The 22,195-nt window shown below is 45.3% G+C and overlaps 1 protein-coding gene across 1 annotated transcript in view; it reads left to right on the forward strand.

Annotated features, from left to right (window-relative positions):
- Positions 1-2,614: 2,614 nt before the first annotated feature.
- Positions 2,615-22,195, forward strand: part of LOC124045861 (disks large-associated protein 4-like) — a 34,620-nt gene continuing 15,039 nt past the window's right edge. The window contains exons 1-4 of the mRNA XM_046365600.1: positions 2,615-3,882; positions 4,175-4,416; positions 5,675-5,840; positions 7,517-7,733. Coding sequence (XP_046221556.1) covers positions 2,683-3,882; positions 4,175-4,416; positions 5,675-5,840; positions 7,517-7,733 — 1,825 coding nt within the window. The 5' untranslated portion in view covers positions 2,615-2,682. The remainder of the gene's footprint in view (positions 3,883-4,174; positions 4,417-5,674; positions 5,841-7,516; positions 7,734-22,195) is intronic.

The raw sequence follows: 22,195 nt of genomic DNA on the forward strand, positions 1-22,195 counted from the left end.
ATGACATCGCCAAAGTCGAGGATTGGTAGGATGGTCAGTTTTACAAGGGTATTTTTGGCAGCATGAGTGAAGGATGCTTTGTTGCGAAATAGGAAGCCAATTCTAGATTTAACTTTGGATTGGAGATGTTTGATATGGGTCTGGAAGGAGAGTTTACAGTCTAACCAGACAACTAAGTATTTGTAGTTGTCCACGTATTCTAAGTCAGAGCCGTCCAGAGTAGTGATGTTGGACAGGTGGGTAGGTGCAGGTAGCGATCGGTTGAAGAGCATGCATTTAGTTTTACTTGTATTTAAGAGCAATTGGAGGCCACGGAAGGAGAGTTGTATGGCATTGAAGCATGCCTGGAGGGTTGTTAACACAGTGTCCAAAGAAGGGCCAGAAGTATACAGAATGGTGTCGTCTGCGTAGAGGTGGATCAGAGACTCACCAGCAGCAAGAGCGACCTCATTGATGTATACAGAGAAGAGAGTCGGTCCAAGAATTGAACACTGTGGCACCCCCATAGAGACTGCCAGAGGTCCGGACAGCAGACCCACCGATTTGACACACTGAACTCTATCAGAGAAGTAGTTGGTGAACCAGGCGAGGTAATCATTTGAGAAACCAAGGCTAAACAATGGTTTAGGCTACTTACTACATGATACTCAAATTTTCCCTATACCCAACATGAGGTTGCTGCAACCTAGCCTATGAATGAAAGTTTACAACGTAGGTGCACAGGTCGAGATACATTTCAGTAATCAAGGTGACAGACATTGACACGTTCAATACCACCTTGCACAATTTTGCCTGCATCTAGCTCATCTAGGGTGTAATCATTAGTCCAACAGTTGCAAAGGAGAGTTTCTATTGGACAAATTCAGGCATGTTTATGTTTTTCAACAGAATCAGCGGAATGAATACACCCCTATCACATGCAAACAGTTCACTTTCATAGCAGCCAGATCGTTGTATAATTCCTTCTTGCATCTACGTGCATCTTACCTTTTTCCCTTTGCTTGTGGACTTCAGTGCACAACACATCAGCAGTCAGTGACCAGGCGAAATAACCTTTCCAAGCCAAACCTTCATATCATTACACACAGCCTACATCATTGTCACCATATTAGCTAATGTCAAGTCAACAACATAGATAATAGAACTGACGCGTTAGTAAACCCACTACAAGCATGCAGTACAGTTAGCAAGCAGTTTAGCAGTTACGGTGGCAATAAATTAATCAAATCAAATGCTTACCTTGACTTGGAAGAGTTCCAGTGTTGAATAGCCATAGCCAGCTAGGTAACATAGCATCCCTCTCTGTTTAAGCCGGGTGTTTGAGTAATCTAAACTAGTTAGCTAGCTGCATTTGCTAGCTAAGTAAGTGAAACAAACCATTTTTTAAACGAAATATGGCTAGCACTCTCTCTCTCTCGTCTCCTTCATTTTTGAAGAAATTAATTTGTTCAAAACGGTTCAACTATTGTCTCTCTCTCTTTGAGTTAACTACACACCTCATTTTATGCACTGCAGTGCTAGCTAGCTGTAGCTTATGATTTTAGTACTAAATTCATTTTCTTATCCTTTGATTGGGTGGACAACATATTAGTTCATGCTGCAATAGCTCTGATTGGTTGGAGGATGTTCTCCAGATCTTGCCATAATTACAATGTAAGTCTATGGAAGGGAGTGAGATCCACGAGTCAATGTGCCCAGAGGAAGATGTAAACAAGCTGCTGATGCTACTGTAGACCTTCATTGCAAAACAACGTGTTTTAATCAATTAGTTGGTGACGTGAATATATTTAATATAGTTTTATCTAAAAATAGACACAATTAATGTTTCACTATTTTTATGAAATTCACCAAGGAGGATGGTCCTCGCCTGCCTCCTCTGGGGAACCTCCACTGGTCAATACAAGTTAGAATCACCTTCGGCAGCGATTACAGCTGTGAATATTGCCACACCTGGAGCTTTCCACACCTGGATTGTGCAACATTTGCCCATTATTCTTTTCAAAATTCTTAAAGCTCTGTCAAATTGGTTGTTGATCACTGCTTGACAACCATTTTGGGGTTTTTCCATATATTTTAAAGCAGATTTAAGTCAAAATTGTAACTCGGCCACTCAGGAACATTCACTGTCTTCTTGGTAACCAACTCCAGTGTAGATTTGGCCGTGTGTTATTGTTTGGTGAAAAGCAGACTGAACCAGTTTTTCTTACCTTATAGATAATTGTATTTTATGGCGGTACAGAGATGAGGTAGTCATTTAAAAATCATGTTAAACACTATTATTGCACACAGACTGAGTCCATGCAACATATGTAACTTGTTAAGCACAGTTCTACTCCTGAGGCTTGCCATAAAAATGGGGTTGAATACTTATTGACTTAACACATTTCAACTTTTCATTTTGTATTAATTTGTAAATAAAAAATAAAAAATACATAATTCCACTTTGACATTATGGGGGTTTTGTGTGTAGGCCAGTGACAAAACATCTCATTGTAATCAATTTTAAAGAGAAGCAATAAAACTCTTATCAGACTCTATCTTAACTATCGCCTCCTCTTTTTCATACTGTATATTCTAAAAGATATCATATTCTCTGTTCCAGGATGAGCCCTCCAGGGCTGTAGACGTGCCCTAGCTGGAGACATGTTCTAAGGGCAGCAGGAGATCTGCGCTGTGACAACCATGAAAGGGCTAGGAGTCAATCGCAGCCGTCACCTGTCGGACTCCTGTGAGCCATCGGGGGCCCCAAAGAAGCCCCTGTACCCCTTGACGTCTGACGCCCACGGCCCCTTCCTTCTGAGCCCCACCATGAACCACTACGGCACCCTGGACCCCCACCAACTCTACCAGGGCCCCAACCCCCAATCCCTGCCTTCGGAGTGCCTGCTGCCCCTCAACCAGATGTCCAACAGCAGCACATTCCCCCGCCTCCACTTCACCTCGCAACAAGAGCAGGCTGACTACTCCCCGGACTACTCCCAGGGCTACATGGTCCCTGCCGGGGGTGGGCCTGTGGGCAGCCGGGCGGGCACCCTGTCCACCTCCATGTCCATGGGCCTGGGTCTTAGAGGGGCTCCCATGATCACCAGTGGATCAGTTACCATCTCCTCTGCAGCAGCAGCCAAGATGAACCGGCTGCCATCTAATCTGTTGGACCAGCTGGAGAAGCACCTACCTCTGCAAAGGGATGGCTTCAGTACCCTCCAGTTCCACCGGGGCAGGGTGGCCAAGCAGCGCAGCGAGAGTCCCGGACGCATCCGTCACATCATGCACTCTGTCCAGAAGCTCTTCAACAAGTCCCAGTCGCTGGAGGGCTCGGTGGTCAAGGGCAACATGAACAGCACTACAGGGGGAGGTGAGGAGGGGACCAGGCAGACCCGCAGGAGTAAGAGTAAAGACAGGGCTAAGACTGAAACACTGAAGCAGCAACCTAGCAGGCAGAATGCACTGGGGCTCTGGCGCTCAGACAATGCCCTGGACAGTGACACAACCGCCAAAGCCGGCACTATCGCCGTGGGCTACCGTAACCCACTTAGCATGATGACGCTGGGCAGGGCGGTGTCGGACAGCCAGGCTCCTCCCAGGCACGTCCCACAGGGCTACAACACCATCTCTGCTCACACACTCAAGGCCTCCAAGAGCAGCAGCGACCTCAAGTACCTGGCCTGCCCGCAAGCGCTGGTAGGGACCAGGGGAGGGGAGCTGGTGGGAGGAGGAGGCAGGGAGAGCACCCTGGTGAAGAGAGGCTCCTGGTCCACACTGACCCTCAGCCAGGCCAGGCAGGTGCTCCAGAAGGGCTCAGCCACAGTCAACAGGAAGCTGCTCAAAACCAAGTCGTGTCACCAGGACCTGACCTGTCAGTACCTCCAGGTAGGAGGCCCAGTGAGTATTATTCAGGCACTAGCATCCACTGCACCCCCTAATTCCCCTCACAGCTTTACTGTTCCCTGAAATGAGGAGATTTGTTTTCAAACCTAATTCATTTGAATCATTTTTTAATTCACATTTACAGTCTATAATCCCATTGTTCAAATACTTTCATTTCAAATACACACACAGTACATTCACATGAAATGACCCATTCAAGGTCTCTCTCATTAAGCTAGTTAAAAGAATGTCTGATTTAGTAGAGTTGAAGGTTTGGTGACTCATTGTGGCCCAATGCTGTCTGTAGATTCCCCTGGGGGACTGGAGCGCTACGCTGGGGGGCCGGGGACGGCCCGGGGGTCTGGAGATCCCCTGCCGGAGGATGCGTAGTGGCAGCTACGTCAAGGCCATGGGGGACGTGGATCAGGACAGCGAGGAGTCGGAGGGAAGCCCCAAACCCTCACCCAAAACAGCTGCCCGCCGCCAGAGCTACTTGAAGGCCACCCATCAGTCCCTGAGCGAGCAGCAGCCTCCACCACCACTGCACAAGTGAGTGAAACAGCCTCAAGAGGAAATATGCATGTAGATCATACTGTAGTTAATACTGTTGAGATATGTCTCAGAAGAGGGGCATGTTTCTCATTATCAATCTATGTCATGACAGAACAGATAACATGGGATGTCCGAGGGAACATATTATTTTATAGAGAAGTAGCTACAGACACCCTGCATGGAAACCTGCCTGCTCTAAAAAAGAGTTGAATATAGCAATGCAATTCAATTAAAGTGGCCACCACAAATGGACAGCAGGGGGCAGAATCCTGACACTGATGTGGAACAGTTTCTACAGTATATGCAAGGTAAAACCTGCAGGCTGCAACAGACCTTTGTTCAGACATTTTACATTTGTTCACGCTCTTATCCAGGACTTACAAAGCATTCACATATCAGTGGGACAGCTTAACATGTTCTTAGGGGATGTTCATTTATAAGAAAAGGAAATCACCTACCAGCAACAGGTAACCATAAGTTTCCATTTGAGGTCAAAAAGGTGAAATGTTTTGTCATGTTCCCCACCACCCAATCCGGCAGGCCTCGCTGCTACGCTCTCATGCTGAAGGATAATGGGGTACTGTGGTCTCCACTACAGAGTGCATGCTCAATGCAGCATTTGGCCAGGTCAGTGTCTTATGGAGGGGGGCAGCACGGCCCTCCATTCATACATGCCCACCGCTGCTGCCACTTCTCTCTAACCACCCCAGTGCTTTGTGCCGTGCTCCTTCCCACACCCCATCTATTACCAAGTGCTCCGAGTGGTGTGTTAGTATCCCAGCTACAGCCAATCCAGTCATGTCTCTCGTTATACACCACTGATTCCCCATACAAACCCCTTCCACCCTCACCCCGGCACACACATTCCCACTAACAGGTGCCTTCTTGACAGACAAGTCAGAACAGAGGAAACAATCTATCCGTCTCAGCAGATTCCATTAATGATTACAAAGCAAAAAAATTACTCAAATTTCCTCCCTTTTGTTTTGATGTTTACTGATGACTCAATGTTTCCTCTGTGCTGTCATTTTGATACCCAGCTACACCCCAATATCCTCTTATGTCACTGGTATTTAATCTCACAAAATCACAAGAGGTTTGGGGAAGGTTCAAGCATCCACTGAAAATGGATGCTCCAGCACCAGCGGTTCTCATCAACCCAAGACGTCACGTTTCCTCCCCATCCTTCATCCAAGTATTTTCCTTACTGTTGAGGGGTAATTCCAGCAGCTAATTCTCCCCCCTTTCCCTGTAGCTGTCTCCCCTCCCTGAGAGAGCTCTCCACCAATCGGAGCCTGGACAACCTGGACTGCTTGGTGAGCCCAGGAGAGCCCCCGGTGGCCATGCGGCACTGGAATGATGGCAAAGACTTCCACCAGAGCTACTCTACCCTGGGCAGGGGCATGATGAGCAGTGGACAGGTATGTAAGTCCACTCTCTCTATTACTCAGGACACTCTTCATCAGGGTCTAAAACAGGCCTATCAGTTTGTGTGGGAATAATACCCCCATACAACAAATACAACAGAAGTGTGACAGATGTAGGTACTACTGAATAAAATGAATTATTCATAAGGAATGCCCTCAGTCAGTGCAAAGACCTTCAGTGTGGACAAGCCTCAAGCCTGAAACAACAACCAGAAATTAATAGGATGTTGATAGCATGGTCAGCTTGCGTGCTAAAAATATAGACTGTAAAGATGGATTCAAGATGGTAATAATCATTCCAAAACCATGGCTAAAAGTATTGCAAGATTCTCATGGATCAAATAACAGATAAGCAGCAACCAAGGAAAAAGCTCTTACTTGTAAATATCATGAAATGGTGTGAAGTTTCATCATTTGATTTGAATGCAGTTTTAAAATGTATTTTGAATACTGAGCATCCCTGTTACATCTCCTTTTTTTCTTGGGGGATACAATGATGACCATGAGCCAACTCTGGCACCAGCATACTCCTCACACTGCAATGAAAAGCAGGACGAACAAGCAGAGACTCCACCTGCTACCAACATCATTAAAACCTTGAACATCACAGCAGCCTGGTATAGAAGACTGGGCGTAATAGGCTATCATTGTTCCTCCTCCTCTACTCTGGCACTGTTTGAACAGTGAAACGAGCCCTTATCGCAGGGTGGACAGGTGAAGTTGACTCAGCTGGCCGGTCTCTCTACAATACCTACTTCCTGTCCATCCTATACAGTTGTATTATGATATATTTCTGCTGGTGAATCTGCTGTTGTGGAAAAGTGTCATGTTGTCAACACCAGAGCCTGTAAATGTGCTACACCAATAAACAAGTCCTGTAGATCAATAGAGTCGCTGAGCTGAGAAAAATCAGACACCACCACAACCACTACGACTATGATGTGGAGTGAGTGGACAGCTTGTAGTGGGAGGCTGTTGATGCCTCAGTCACAGTGATTGCATTAGCTCCAGGGACGAGGAAAGGGAAATCTGACACCACCACAACCACTACGACTATGATGTGGAGTGAGTGGACAGCTTGTAGTGGGAGGCTGTTGATGCCTCAGTCACAGTGATTGCATTAGCTCCAGGGATGAGGAAAGGGAAATCTGACACCACCACAACCACTACGACTATGATGTGGAGTGAGTGGACAGCTTGTAGTGGGAGGCTGTTGATGCCTCAGTCACAGTGATTGCATTAGCTCCAGGGATGAGGAAAGGGAAATCTGACACCACTGGCTTGTCATCACTGATTAAACATTCTATGTGGTATTTCACAGATAGAATCTGTGTACAAACTGTATTGTATCAGTGAACACAAAGCTCAAACAGAATATTGATATAATGAGATATCTTCAACATGGTTATTGAAGTAGCTTACTTTTAATCAATCCGTTTCATTAAGTACAATTTGAACTGTGCATGATAACTCCTGTACCTATTTTCCTCAGTGCATGAGATTCTCTGGTAAATCTAACATTCCTTTTGATTGGGCTCTTGTGAGCTGAGGGAAACAGGATCCTTCCCTGCCACCCGAGACTTGCACTGCTTTCGCCTCACAGGCGGTGGCGGGCTAGCCGTCACCTAAGTCCCCGCCCCCAACGTGTCAACCTGCACGTGTCCTTTCAGGTGTGTGGGCAGGGCTGCGGGCGCTCGCTGTACTGCGAGGGGGAGTCCCAGGCAGTGGAGGCTCTGAACCTGCCCACACCGACGTGCTTTCGCTCCCGCAGCCACAGCTACCTGCGAGCCATCCAGGCCGGCTGCTCCCAGGATGAGGACACCGCCTCAGTGGACTCTGATTCACCTCCGCCCACCACCACCGGCTGCACCTACACCTCCAGCCCCAGTGAGTGTACTGTAATGCTTATAGGATGGAGGGGGGGGGGGGGGGGCTGGGCCCTGGGCTCAGGAAAGAGGTGGGCTGGGCCCTGGGCATAGGAGGGGGATGGGCCCTGGGCTCAATTCATTAATAATTGAGTATCTGCAAGATAAGGACTATTATGTAAGATTCCCACATGCATTGATGTATATTTTCAAATCCAGCAGAAGATAAATTAATATGAAGGGTGTGAGGGACTGTACTTCTTCCGTTGTAAAGTGTATGTACTCAGTGACGCATGCACTTACACTCAAACAGGGAGAGACAGATTCGGCCTCTGGCTGGTGGCACTGAATGGCCTACCAGCACAGTGTGGAAGTAGACGGGGGGGGGGGGGGGGTGCAGCAAGACTGAACTGGTGCCAACTAACTCATCCATACCCATTACACAACAGTGAGCAGGGGAGATATGATGTCTGGTGATCATGGTGGGTTTGATGACCTGGGTCACATACACATATAGTACACACGACACACGCACTGGCGCTGCTGCTGTCTTCCATGCATGAGCACAACATTTCTCTCCTCTAGCCATCCTTATCAGATGATCACTCCATATCAAGCCATTTCAAAGTTTTAGAGGAATTACTTACATGACATGAAGCAATTCATCCGTTGCAGCTGTGGATGGTCTCAGATAGGGGTCTGTCGACTGCTGGAGCCTGTGAACATAAGAACAGATCAAAACATTATTTGATCCCTCAAAAACATGAAGCCCAAAGCACGACAATCATGTGTTGAGTATGAATAAAAACACATCAAGGTCTACTTTTCATTGCAATTGTTTCCTCCAGACAATTTCTGTTTACATTCCTGAATCTGATGTATTTCTGTGGCTCAGCTCAGGGCCTTTGATGTCTGTTACCACATCAAGGCCTATGAAAAGGGCACTCAGACAGAGCTTACAGGGGGTGAAAAGTTTATCGGGGTAGAGTCTGAGCAGCATGGAAATCAATGTGCCATGTGAATGCAGTCTCTTTGCAGCACAATAGCGATGCTTGCCCAGATGAACTTTGCCTCAGGGCAGACTGTAGTGGGCTTAGAGCAGGGACAGTAAAGTCGGTCTAGCTCGGCCTGCTTTGTGCTCTCTTGCTGAATCATCTTGGGTATTTGAAACAGATGCTGAAGCAAGGCCTTTACAAGGGCAAGGCACCCCATAATTGACATGTTAGAGACTATTGCTGTTTCCATTACATTTTTTGGGTAGACTTAGCTATAGCCCAATATGAAAATTCAAAAGTGTCAATCTGAACATTAGACCATAGTGTATAATTTGACTCATAGTTTTCAGCCAATCGAAGTAACATGTTCCATCAAACATACTGTATCTTGCACTCTTGACACATTTGTATTTTCTTACAAGCACTGATTTGACTGATTTATTGAGGAAAGTTTTACTTGCAATGACTGTGTGAAATGTGGTTGTCTTACCTAAATTGAATGCAACACTGAGGCTGCATTCACACACCCAATTCTGATCTTTTTTCAACTAGTTGGTCTTTTTACCAGTCACATCTTTTTCACAGAGACAATTGGTCAAAAGACCAATTAGTAAAAAAAAAGATCAGAATTGGTCTACCTGTCTATGGCTGCACAGGCAGACAAATTCTGATATTTTTACACAGGCAGCCAAAATATCTGATGTGATTATTCAAAAGACCAATTAGTGGGGAAAAGATCAGAGTTGTGCAGCCTAAATGGAGCCTGACTGCCCTGGATATTGCTGCATTCATAACCAAGTGTGAAGGTGGCAATTATCAGTTGTGAAGTTGTAAATATCAGTTGAATGTATGCATTCATTCACATGCTTTGAACTCATTGAGAAACCCCGATTGCCAATGGCCAACAATCTGCTTCAACCATAAACTAAAAGTACAGATATTCTGCCTGTAAACAAATTATAGTAATAAAAAAACATATTAATATATAGATTGCTTTAAAAAAAAATAATGTTTTGTTACATTTAACTGCTTAAAATGCTGTTGTTGAGGTCATTTCCTTAGTAGGTCACATCAGCGGTCAGCATGTGGGAGAAGTCAGAGCTCAGGGATTATAGATGAGTTGAGTTTTCCACTGCTAATTACCAGTTGCAAATACCATTTCCGTAAATAACACGTGTAGACTAAGAGTGAAATGCTTACTTAGAGTTTCCCCCCGCCCAACAAAGCAATGTCAAGGATAAAGATAAAAAAATAAACATACAAAAAATAAACATATAAATAGTGACACAAGAAATAAATACACAAAGAATAATGAATAACAATAAAGAGTAAAAAATAATATGGCTATATACTGGGAGTACTAGTATGTGTGTATGGACGTATTGTGTACGTGTGTTTGGTTGACTGTGAATGTGTGGGTAGAGTCCAGTGTGTGTGCATAGGGACTTTCAAGTCGATTTTTCCCAGTCATATGTGGTAAATATAACATCTTCCCAATTGGTTATGAATGCAGGGCAGTTTTTCATTCACCTGATGATAAGACAAGATGTGAAAATTCGTTTTTTGTTGTTGTTAAAGAATGATTGAGGTCCATGGGAGGGGGTCCATGGGCAAGAAAAGCTAGCCTATGCGAAAAAATGATAAAAATGTACATTTTAGAGGCGGGAACCTACGCTACCAGGGCGGGGAAAAAACGTACCCACAAAAATAGACAGAGATACTATCTAATGGGCGTTTAGAAATCATCTGTCGTATACCAAAACTTTGGAAAAACGTGACGCACTTACGGAACCAATCCTGTTCGTCTACGTTAAGATTGATGACCATCGACATCCAATGGTGTTGTGTAGTGTGTTCGTCTTAAAAAGTGGACTCCAAGCCTCATCTTCAAGGGCGTGTCCTATTCAATTCCCTTCTTTATGGAAAGTGCGTTGTGAACAATCAAATGCTACGGTAGCGTATGCCTCTCTCACTATTAAAACAACTATGAATGAATGAACAGAAAATACGGATTTATTGACTCACCTTTATCAAAGTAAGAATCAGTATTTTATAACGTACTCCTGCATGCAGAGTTTTGAACCGATTGGTATTAAACGTCGTTAGCTAGTTTTAAGCCTAGCTAGCTAACGTTACCTTGCTGGTTAACGTGGATGAATCGCCCTGATTCTGGTAACCACGTAGCTAGCCAGCTTGCTAGTAATGGTAGCTAGGCAGCTACATCGCACGAGTCGTACAGATGCTTGTTTCATTCCACTGCTAACGTAACTGGCAGTCATTTGTCACGCTAATACTTGAGCTGTAATTATTAACATGTGACAGTTTGTGGCGAATATTGTCTAGCTAGCAGCAATGCATTTGTATTGTTCTTTAGCTCGTGTAGCTAGCCAATGTTAGCGATGCCTGCGAAAGCAACCGTATTGTTAACCAGCTAGCTGCCAGCACGCCATCGTGATAGAGCGGGTAACTAGCTAACGTTAGCCATCAACGCTGACAACCACTGGTTGAATTAGCAAACCAGTTAACTAGATTCCTATTTTGGTAAGTTTGAAGTGAGACTGGTAAAATTCAATGACTAGTTCCATGTCATACATTTTCCCACCATGACATTGACCATATGAACCAGCTAACGTTAGATCCCGTTGCTAGATCAGCCAAGTTAGCTAAAAAGCTTGTTTGACATTCTCATGTTACTGTATTCTGCTTAGTCTTAGTTGCACATTAAAAGGTGTGCGTGTGGTAAGTTAAGTAGTAAGGCTACTTCCTTGCCAAATGCTTTAATAATGCATTCATTTGTTGGGTTTTACTGCTATGATCAAAGAGCAAATGGCTAGCTGATTTGTGAACTAAACAGAAATTAAGCAAGTATGGATTGCTGACTACTTTACTATTTCAAAACATACTGTTATGAATGTATCACTCCGGTCAACTGATGTTCGTAGGAGTTTATCTTGCTTAGAAGTCAGTTGAAGGCCAATAACTTTCAGTAGCAATCCCCTGTCGCTTGCCTTTTTATTGCCTTATAGCCAAAGGCCTTTTAATAGTCTGATTCGAGAGTACTGCATATACAATTAATAATTGAGCAGCTTCTGGCACCGTGCTCACTGAAGTGCTTTGCAGTTAGACAGCTGGGCCTTTTCAGAGGGGATTTGATCAGTGTTCTGTCTACCGGGGACCAGCGTAGAATCCTTGACTCAAAGTTTTAGCCTGAAAGTGGTTGTAGGGCTGGGATCAGATGGCCATTCATTCATAGGCTTCGGATAACACGAATACACAGACATTGAGTTGCATGCTCTTGGCTATACACCCACACGGACTACAGACATACTCATTGGTGAGTCAGTGGGTGGTGTGGTGTGAGGAGTCACTTGTTGCCTGAAATATGGTACATTTCAGATCAACCCAATGGGTAGAGTAGTAAAATTACTCATTGGTGGGTTGTGCTAGAGAAATGACTCAAAGCAGCACAATGATGCAATCCCGGCCAGGGAGTCTGCAAGCCTCTCCTATTAGGTTTGTCTGAATCCCTGTCCAATTGAAGTGACCAATCTGTCAGAATTGGGTCACAAGGAGAATTTCCTGCATCCATGGTGTCATAATTCAATCTCAAAGGCTCAGTCTGAGGAAGTGGGACGGTGTACTGCTTGTGTAGCTGGTCACTACACACACTGCTATAAAAAGAGGGTCGCCCAATCCTATGTCCCTGTCCAGCTTGTCTGCCGATTTCTCTCCTCAGCCCTTTACGTCCCCTCTGGTTTGGGCAACCAGCCTAGTTCTCTAGCAGACAGACAGCCAGTCTGCATGTCCCCCTGCCACTATAATGCCGTTAATCTTAATCTGGGGCTAATCCAACCTCCGGCCGTGTCTTGTGCAGATAGGAACACTCACAGGAGCACCAATTAAAGGTTTCCCAGGCAGCACTAGTCCAACACACAGTGGGGGCATGGATGTTTAGTGTTGCAGACAGGAAGGAATGCAGGAATCAGCTCTGGAGTCACCAGACCACCAAGGTCCCATTCAATGAGTTGCAAAGGCAGACATGTTGTAGAATGTTCAGAGAGAACATACATGCTGCTTTTTCTATCTGCAGCATTTAGAACTGTGTTCCCTCAAGGTTGGGAAAACAATTAAATCAGCACTCTCATCTCTCCCAGCTGAGGCTAGTTTGAGTAATTAACACATCTCAATTGGCAGGATGAGGAGTGCACAAAAATAAGCCCAACAGTAATTAAACCGTCAAAATCCCACAGCAATCTCCAGACACTTGACACCCTAAGAGCAGAGAACTAGGGCTGTCCCCGACAATAATTATTGGTTGACTCGGAGTCAGTCGTCCTTAGTTCTTTCGACTAATCTATTGGTATAAATGTTCAATGTGTATTTTTCCATATATAGACATGCTATGCGTCCCACCTCGCCAACAGCCAATGAAAGTGCAGGGTGCCAAATTTAAAACAGAAATCTCATAATTCAAATTCCTCAACCATAGAAGTATTTTACACCATTTTAAAGATACACTTCTCGTTAATCCAACCACAGTGTCCGATTTTAAAAAGGCTTTTCGGCGAGAGCAGAACGTTTTATGTTAGTTCAGCAACTAGTCACACAAAGCATTCAGCCATTTTCCAACCAAAGAGAGGTCTCACAAAAAGCAGAAATATAGATCAATTAATCACTAACCTTTGACGATCTTCATCAGATGACACTCCCAGGACTCAATGTTACACAATACATGTAGGTTTTGTTCGATCAAGTTCATATTTATATCCAAAAACCTGAGTTTACATTGGCGCCATGTTCAGAAATGCCTCCAAAACATCAGGAGAAATTGCAGAGCGCCACATCAAATAACAGAAATAACTCATCATAAACTTTGTAAGATACATGTTTTACATAGAATTAAAGATAAACTTGTTCTTAACCTGTTAATCTTACCCCCTACTTTTTTGAACATTCTGTTAAAAATCGCGCAACATTTCAGCATCCTGCTACTCATGCCAGGAATATAGTATATGCATATGATTAGTATGTGTGGATAGAAAACACTCTGATGTTTCTAAAACTGGTTAAATCACGGCTGTGACTATAACAGAGCCTGTGTTTCATCGACAAACGCAAGAAAAACTGACCACTGAAAACTGGAAAAAGTATCAATGCGCCACTTGCATGTAATTTGGTTTCACATAAACAATACATGGGGCTGAGATTGCAAGTCCTACAGCTTCCACATGATGTCGCCAGTCTTGTCAATTGCCTGGCCTTTGTTTCTTGGTCAAACGAGTAAGAGAGCCCATTCCTTCCGGTCTCCAACAGGATGTTTTGGATGAGAAACTTTCGGCCATGAGTTCAAGACGTGGAGCTATTGAATACACATGGCCCTGTGATCAATTTGATAGATTATTAACGTTTACTAATACCTAAAGTTGGATTACAAAAGTATTTCGAAGTGTTTTGTGAAAGTTTATCGTCAACTTTTTTAATTTAAAAAAACGATGTTGCGTTTTAAAATGCTGTTTTTTCCTGGATCACACACTCTTCATAGATCGATATTTAGGGTATATATGGACCGATTTAAATCGAAAAAAAGACCCAATAGTGATGTTTATGGGACATCTAGGAGTGCCAACAAAGAAGATCGTCAAAGGTAATGAATGTTTTATATTTTATTTCTGCGTTTTGTGTAGCGCCGGCTATGCTAATTATTTTGTTTACGTCCCCTTCAGGTATTTCGGGGTGTTGCATGCTATCAGATAATAGCTTCTCATGCTTTCGCTGAAAAGCATTTTAAACATCTGACTTGTTGGCTGGATTCACAACGAGTGTAGCTTTAATTCAGTACCCTGCATCTGTGTTTTAATGAACGTTTGAGTTTTAACGAGTGCTATTAGCATTTAGCGTAGTGCATTTGCATTTCCAGATGGCTAGATGGGACGCATGCGTGTCGGGTCGACTTAAGAGGTTAGTGCAACCACTGAGTCAGATAGCGTATTCATTACAGAGGAAAAAGAAGGCAAGGCTTGACCGTGCAGTAAACAACTGATTGGCCACAGCCAAGTCCACTTGTTGAAACAGCTCTTATTCGATCCACTTCCATAATAGAGACTCAAACAACTTTCTAAAGACTGTTGACATCTGCTGGAAGCCTTGAAGTGCAATCTGGCCCCATAGACACAGCATATTGGATAGGCAATCACTTAAATGAAATACACACAGACATCATTCAAACTGTTTTAGAAACTTCAGAGTGTTTTCTATCCAATACTACTAATAATATGCAAATATTAGCATCTGGGACATAGTAGTAGGCAATTTACTCTGGGCACCTTATTCATCTAAGCTACTCAATACTGCCCCCCTGTCACCAAGAAGTTAAGCACGCTGTTTGATGGAATAACTAAGACACAAATGGTTAGAGGCAGTCGGATTGCAATTGATTTGATTGTGCCAGACTGGCTTAGACTTATTGCGCGGTGTTTAAAAAAAAATGACAGTGACACTTGACTTGCACCCTTTGTCTCTCTCCTCCCTGCTGCAGCGACCACCACAGAACATGTTTATCACGCTGTCCGTGTTGCTGAAGCTGCAATATAATTACAGCCATTTCTGACCCAAACAGTTTTATCGAAATCCCTAATTTGTTTAGGAAAAACATTCCATATTCCCTCAACCCTTGCTCTCTTTACGTGACACGTATGCATCGCATGCACGTGACCAATAGGGCCTGCCCTATAGCATAATCACGTCAATAAATTGGCTATAACAAACTCTGAACACAATAACAGCTAAATGGATGCAGAGGACATGGCGAACTCGAAATGGGAATGTTTACTGGTTGCTCAGGAGGTAAAGGGGATGTCAGATGTGTGGAATAAATTTGACTAGTTGCGGAAAATACTGGAGATCGAGAAAAAGGTAAAGGAGCAAGCGCTGCATGTACATTATGTCTGCCAAACAGGTGCTGTTAGATTACAATAGCAAAATATGACTGTTTGGAATAATGTAAACAACACTAAATAAGTGTACCAGAGAGTGTTGTAATTTTTTATTAAGCCTTTATTACAGCAAAGACTAAAAACAGTCACATTCATTGGTGAATGCAATTTCCAAAATGGAATGGTCTTATTGTTTTCGCTAATTATTCAAGATACGCTTTATTTTAAAACTAAAATGCTTGATTGCTTTCCAAATCATGAACGACTCCTATACTGTGTGGTGACATGAATAAATGATTGACTGACACAGTAGCCTTTAAGTATTGAAATATAGTTATGGTATTAAGAGTAAACAGCATGCGCTCTTAGGCCTACACGGCTGCTATACGAAGCCTACTACTGATAAAGACATTACTTATTGTTATGATGATAATGAGATCAAGATAAAAGAGGGGTTATGATTTTTCTGACAATTTGGAACAGTGTAAACAGTAAATTAATAATATATAATACGAGAGACCTAATTAAGTTGGTTTCCTCTCACTTTTCTTAGACAAATCTAGGGCTGTTTTTTCATCTCATTCTGCTGCTGCCTCCACCGCATTGTTCTCAACACCATTATGCTGATTAACTTTGCTATTATGCACATAGCAACATGGTCTAGGGAAAGGCGCCAATTCAACACCGCACTGATGTGTTTCAGAACTGCGGATAGCGACCACTATCCAATGAGGAAGAAAGTACATTTTTATTAATGTTGCACCATTGTTCTTACATTATAGAATTTCAGTAGCACGTCTCGGAGTGATGGACTGTGCCATTCCCACGGCCTCCACAATGGATTAGTCCACTCAGGCAGGCGTGACTCAGACAGTTGTCTTATGGTGTCTTGCTACTGCTCGACTAAGAAATCTTGGTCGACCAAACGCCTATCGACCAACAATCGATCGGTCGACTAAATGGGGTCAGCCCTACAGAGAACAGAACGGATTTTAAATCTACAATGAATACAGAGGGTGAAATGACTGGGTCATGTCAGTGTCATTTATCTGGTCTTATTTGAACTGTCTGCCGGTCCGTTACTGGATATCAGATACGTCTCTCACACGTGCTGGTAGAGAGAGTATTTCCTGGAGCCTTAACTGCAGTGCTTTTAACAAGCAATCCAATTTCGGTTAACTAAAATCACCAACTTGTGATGATCACCAACGTGTTGACAGTGCTGTTATGGATGTTAAGTGCTTTCTGAGCAGGAGAAACCCCATGAGCCCCACAGAGAAACAGCCTTTTGCCTACTCTCCTAACACCTTTCCTTTTGATCAGTGCATGATAGACCGCTCCCCATCAGATCAAATTCCAGTTCTGTAATCAACTCATGCCTTGTGTATGAACATACAGTAGCTTGGGCAAGACAGGTTTAGCCTAGAATGCAAAGTAAAGGTGTGATATTCGCCGACACATTCACTACTCATGTTATCAGATATCTAAGTGCTCTGTGTTTTTGGAGGTGAACAGGGTACATGTTTTTCCCTACTAGTATCAGATACTTAGGGCTGGCATTATCTGTGGAACCAGTGGTTGAGTAGTAGCTTAGCTGGTTGGCACTGCCCCCACAGGAGCAGAGGTTCAAGGCAGCTTAGTTTATCTACCCCATAATCACCTCTGGGCGGACAGCCCATGATCATGGAGTAGAAGAGGGCAGGGCAAGTGTTGTACAAATCACAGCAGGACTGGACAGAGAACATTTCTGTCATCAGTAATATGTTGTACTACAGCTTTAGTGAGTGCTTATTTCTGTCATTAGTGTTACTGATGTCATAGGAAAAAAGTAATATTCCTTTTGTTTGAGGGTGTAGGTTCTCTGTCAGTCTGGACATTGCACTGTGTATGGTCCACACTAGCCTCATAGACATGGATATCAAGAGGCTTGTGGTACTTAGAACGTGACAACACGGAACACGTTACATTAATTCACCCGTTTAGTCTTGTGGGTCTATGCTGGGCATTTGAGGAATGTGTCTCGTTCTCAGGGAGTAAATGTCCCTTTGTCCTCGGCTGGCGCTGGGCCCAGAGCCGAGGCTGTTGCTGCTATTACAGCAATGTGTGAGACAGCGTTTCTCTCTGTGGCCACTGGATTCCACAGCCCTGTTTGTGTGCATTGGTGACATTTTAATGAGGGATTAAATGGAGCAGGCTGGCGTTTGTTGATTACAGATCTCATGTCTACACTACCCTGTTGATTTAAACAAAGGATATTGAAGGAAGTTTGGTCACAGCAAGATTAGCCTATATAGGACAGGCGTTTCCCTTTGTAACAGTGAATCGACTGTGAAACAGGCCTAGGCAAACCCATGTAATTACCCTGCCCTTGTTTTTATTAATTTTTTTTTTTAACCTTTAACTAGGCAAGTCAGTTCAGTACCCCGGCCAAACCCTAATCCGGACAACACTGGGCCAATTGTATGCCTCCCTATGGCACTCCCAATCACGACTGGTTGGTCTGTAGGGATGCCTCTAGCACTGAGATGCAGTGCCTTAGACCTCTGTACCACTCGGGAGCCCTTGTCGTAGTCAAGTATGTAGGTTATTCCCTACAGTTACCGGTAATAGTGCTACCAACTTTGTTTTCATTCAGCCTGTGACTGTGTATGTGTAGTCATGTGTGGGAGTAGACTTAGAGCCCATATTTACATTTACATGTAAGTCATTTAGCAGACGCTCTTATCCAGAGCGACTTACAAATTGGTGCATTCACCTTATGACATCCAGTGGAACAGTCACTTTACAATAGTGCATCTAAATCTTAAGGGGGGGGGGTGAGAGGGATTACTTATCCTATCCTAGGTATTCCTTAAAGAGGTGGGGTTTCAGGTGTCTCCGGAAGGTGGTGATTGACTCCGCTGTCCTGGCGTCGTGAGGGAGTTTGTTCCACCATTGGGGGGCCAGAGCAGCGAACAGTTTTGACTGGGCTGAGCGGGAGCTGTACTTCCTCAGTGGTAGGGAGGCGAGCAGGCCAGAGGTGGATGAACGCAGTGCCCTTGTTTGGGTGTAGGGCCTGATCAGAGCCTGGAGGTACTGAGGTGCCGTTCCCCTCACAGCTCCGTAGGCAAGCACCATGGTCTTGTAGCGGATGCGAGCTTCAACTGGAAGCCAGTGGAGAGAACGGAGGAGCGGGGTGACGTGAGAGAACTTGGGAAGGTTGAACACCAGACGGGCTGCGGCGTTCTGGATGAGTTGAAGGGGTTTAATGGCACAGGCAGGGAGCCCAGCCAACAGCGAGTTGCAGTAATCCAGACGGGAGATGACAAGTGCCTGGATTAGGACCTGCGCCGCTTCCTGTGTGAGGCAGGGGCGTACTCTGCGGATGTTGTAGAGCATGAACCTACAGGAACGGGCCACCGCCTTGATGTTGGTTGAGAACGACAGGGTGTTGTCCAGGATCACGCCAAGGTTCTTGGCGCTCTGGGAGGAGGACACAATGGAGTTGTCAACCGTGATGGCGAGATCATGGAACGGGCAGTCCTTCCCCGGGAGGAAGAGCAGCTCCGTCTTGCCGAGGTTCAGCTTGAGGTGGTGATCCGTCATCCACACTGATATGTCTGCCAGACATGCAGAGATGCGATTCGCCACCTGGTCATCAGAAGGGGGAAAGGAGAAGATTAATTGTGTGTCGTCTGCATAGCAATGATAGGAGAGACCATGTGAGGTTATGACAGAGCCAAGTGACTTGGTGTATAGCGAGAATAGGAGAGGGCCAAGAACAGAGCCCTGGGGGACACCAGTGGTGAGAGCGCGTGGTGAGGAGACAGATTCTCGCCACGCCACCTGGTAGGAGCGACCTGTCAGGTAGGACGCAATCCAAGCGTGGGCCGCGCCGGAGATGCCCAACTCGGAGAGGGTGGAGAGGAGGATCTGATGGTTCACAGTATCGAAGGCAGCCAATAGATCTAGAAGGATGAGAGCAGAGGAGAGAGAGTTAGCTTTAGCAGTGCGGAGCGCCTCCGTGATACAGAGGAGAGCAGTCTCAGTTGAATGACTAGTCTTGAAACCTGACTGATTTGGATCAAGAAGGTCATTCAGAGAGAGATAGCGGGAGAGCTGGCCAAGGACGGCACGTTCAAGAGTTTTGGAGAGAAAAGAAAGAAGGGATACTGGTCTGTAATTGTTGACATCGGAGGGATCGAGTGTAGGTTTTTTCAGAAGGGGTGCAACTCTCGCTCTCTTGAAGACGGAAGGGACGTAGCCAGCGGTCAGGGATGAGTTGATGAGCGAGGTGAGGTAAGGGAGAAGGTCTCCGGAAATGGTCTGGAGAAGAGAGGAGGGGATAGGGTCAAGCGGGCAGGTTGTTGGGCGGCCGGCCGTCACAAGACGCGAGATTTCATCTGGAGAGAGAGGGGAGAAAGAGGTCAGAGCACAGGGTAGGGCAGTGTGAGCAGAACCAGCGGTGTCGTTTGACTTAGCAAACGAGGATCGGATGTCGTCGACCTTCTTTTCAAAATGGTTGACGAAGTCATCTGCAGAGAGGGAGGAGGGGGGATTCAGGAGGGAGGAGAAGGTGGCAAAGAGCTTCCTAGGGTTAGAGGCAGATGCTTGGAATTTAGCGTGGTAGAAAGTGGCTTTAGCAGCAGAGACAGAGGAGGAAAATGTAGAGAGGAGGGAGTGAAAGGATGCCAGGTCCGCAGGGAGGCGAGTTTTCCTCCATTTCTGCTCGGCTGCCCGGAGCCCTGTTCTGTGAGCTCGCAATGAGTCATCGAGCCACGGAGCGGGAGGGGGACCGAGCCGGCCTGGAGGATAGGGGACATAGAGAGTCAAAGGATGCAGAGAGGGAGGAGAGGGGGGTTGAGGAGGCAGAATCGGGAGATAGGTTGGAGAAGGTTTGAGCGGAGGGAAGAGATGATAGGATGGAAGAGGAGAGAGTAGCGGGGGAGAGAGAGCGAAGGTTGGGACGGCGCGATACCATCCGAGTAGGGGCAATGTGGGAGGTGTTGGATGAGAGCGAGAGGGAAAAGGATACAAGGTAGTGGTCGGAGACTTGGAGGGGAGTTGCAATGAGGTTAGTGGAAGAACAGCATCTAGTAAAGATGAGGTCGAGCGTATTGCCTGCCTTGTGAGTAGGGGGGGAAGGTGAGAGGGTGAGGTCAAAAGAGGAGAGGAGTGGAAAGAAGGAGGCAGAGAGGAAAGAGTCAAAGGTAGACGTGGGGAGGTTAAAGTCGCCCAGAACTGTGAGAGGTGAGCCGTCCTCAGGAAAGGAGCTTATCAAGGCATCAAGCTCATTGATGAACTCTCCGAGGGAACCTGGAGGGCGATAAATGATAAGGATGTTAAGCTTGAAAGGGCTGGTAACTGTGACAGCATGGAATTCAAAGGAGGCGATAGACAGATGGGTAAGGGGAGAAAGAGAGAATGACCACTTGGGAGAGATGAGGATCCCGGTGCCACCACCCCGCTGACCAGAAGCTCTCGGGGTGTGCGAGAACACGTGGGCGGACGAAGAGAGAGCAGTAGGAGTAGCAGTGTTGTCTGTGGTGATCCATGTTTCCGTCAGTGCCAAGAAGTCGAGGGACTGGAGGGAGGCATAGGCTGAGATGAACTCTGCCTTGTTGACCGCAGATTGGCAGTTCCAGAGGCTACCGGAGACCTGGAACTCCACGTGGGTCGTGCGCGCTGGGACCACCAGAGTAGGGTGGCCGCGGCCACGCTGTGTGGAGCGTTTGTATGGTCTGTGCAGAGAGGAGAGAACAGGGATAAACAGACACATAGTTGACAGGCTACAGAAGAGGCTACGCTAATGCAAAGGAGATTGGAATGACAAGTGGACTACACGTCTCGAATGTTCAGAAAGTTAAGCTACGTAGCAAGAATCTTATAGACTAAAATGATTAAAATGATACAGTACTGCTGAAGTAGGCTAGCTGGCAGTGGGTGCGTTGTTGACACTACACTAATCAAGTCGTTCCGTTGAGTGTAATAGTTTCTGCAGTGTTGCTATTCGGGGGCTAGCTGGCTAGCTAGCAGTGTTGTTTACGTTACGTTGCGTTAAAAGAACGACGATAGCTGGCTAGCGAACCTAGGAAATCGCTCTAGACTACACAATTATCTTTGATACAAAGACTGCTATGTAGCTAGCTATGTACAAATCAAACCGTTGTACTGTAATGAAATGAAGTGAAAATGTGATACTACCTGTGAATGCGACCGGGTTGTTGAATTCTATTCAGAAGACGTTGGCTAGCGTTGGCTAGCTAGCAGAGTCTCCTACGTTAAGGACGACAAATAGCTGGCTAGCTAACCTCGGTAAATTAAGATAATCACTCTAAGACTACACACTCTAAACCTAAACAACACAATTATCTTGGATATGAAGACAGCCAAGACAGCTATGTAGCTAGCTAACACTACACTAATCAAGTCGTTCAGTTGAGTGTAATAGTTTCTCCAGTGCAGCTAATCAGTGGACGTTAGCTAGCTGGCTAGTGAAGACTACGTTAGGACGGCGAAATACGATAATTACGCAATTATCTTTGATACAAAGACGGCTATGTAGCTAGCTGAGAAGA

The sequence above is a fragment of the Oncorhynchus gorbuscha genome, linkage group LG10 (assembly GCF_021184085.1).
Source record: "Oncorhynchus gorbuscha isolate QuinsamMale2020 ecotype Even-year linkage group LG10, OgorEven_v1.0, whole genome shotgun sequence".
Lineage (NCBI taxonomy): Eukaryota > Metazoa > Chordata > Actinopteri > Salmoniformes > Salmonidae > Oncorhynchus > Oncorhynchus gorbuscha.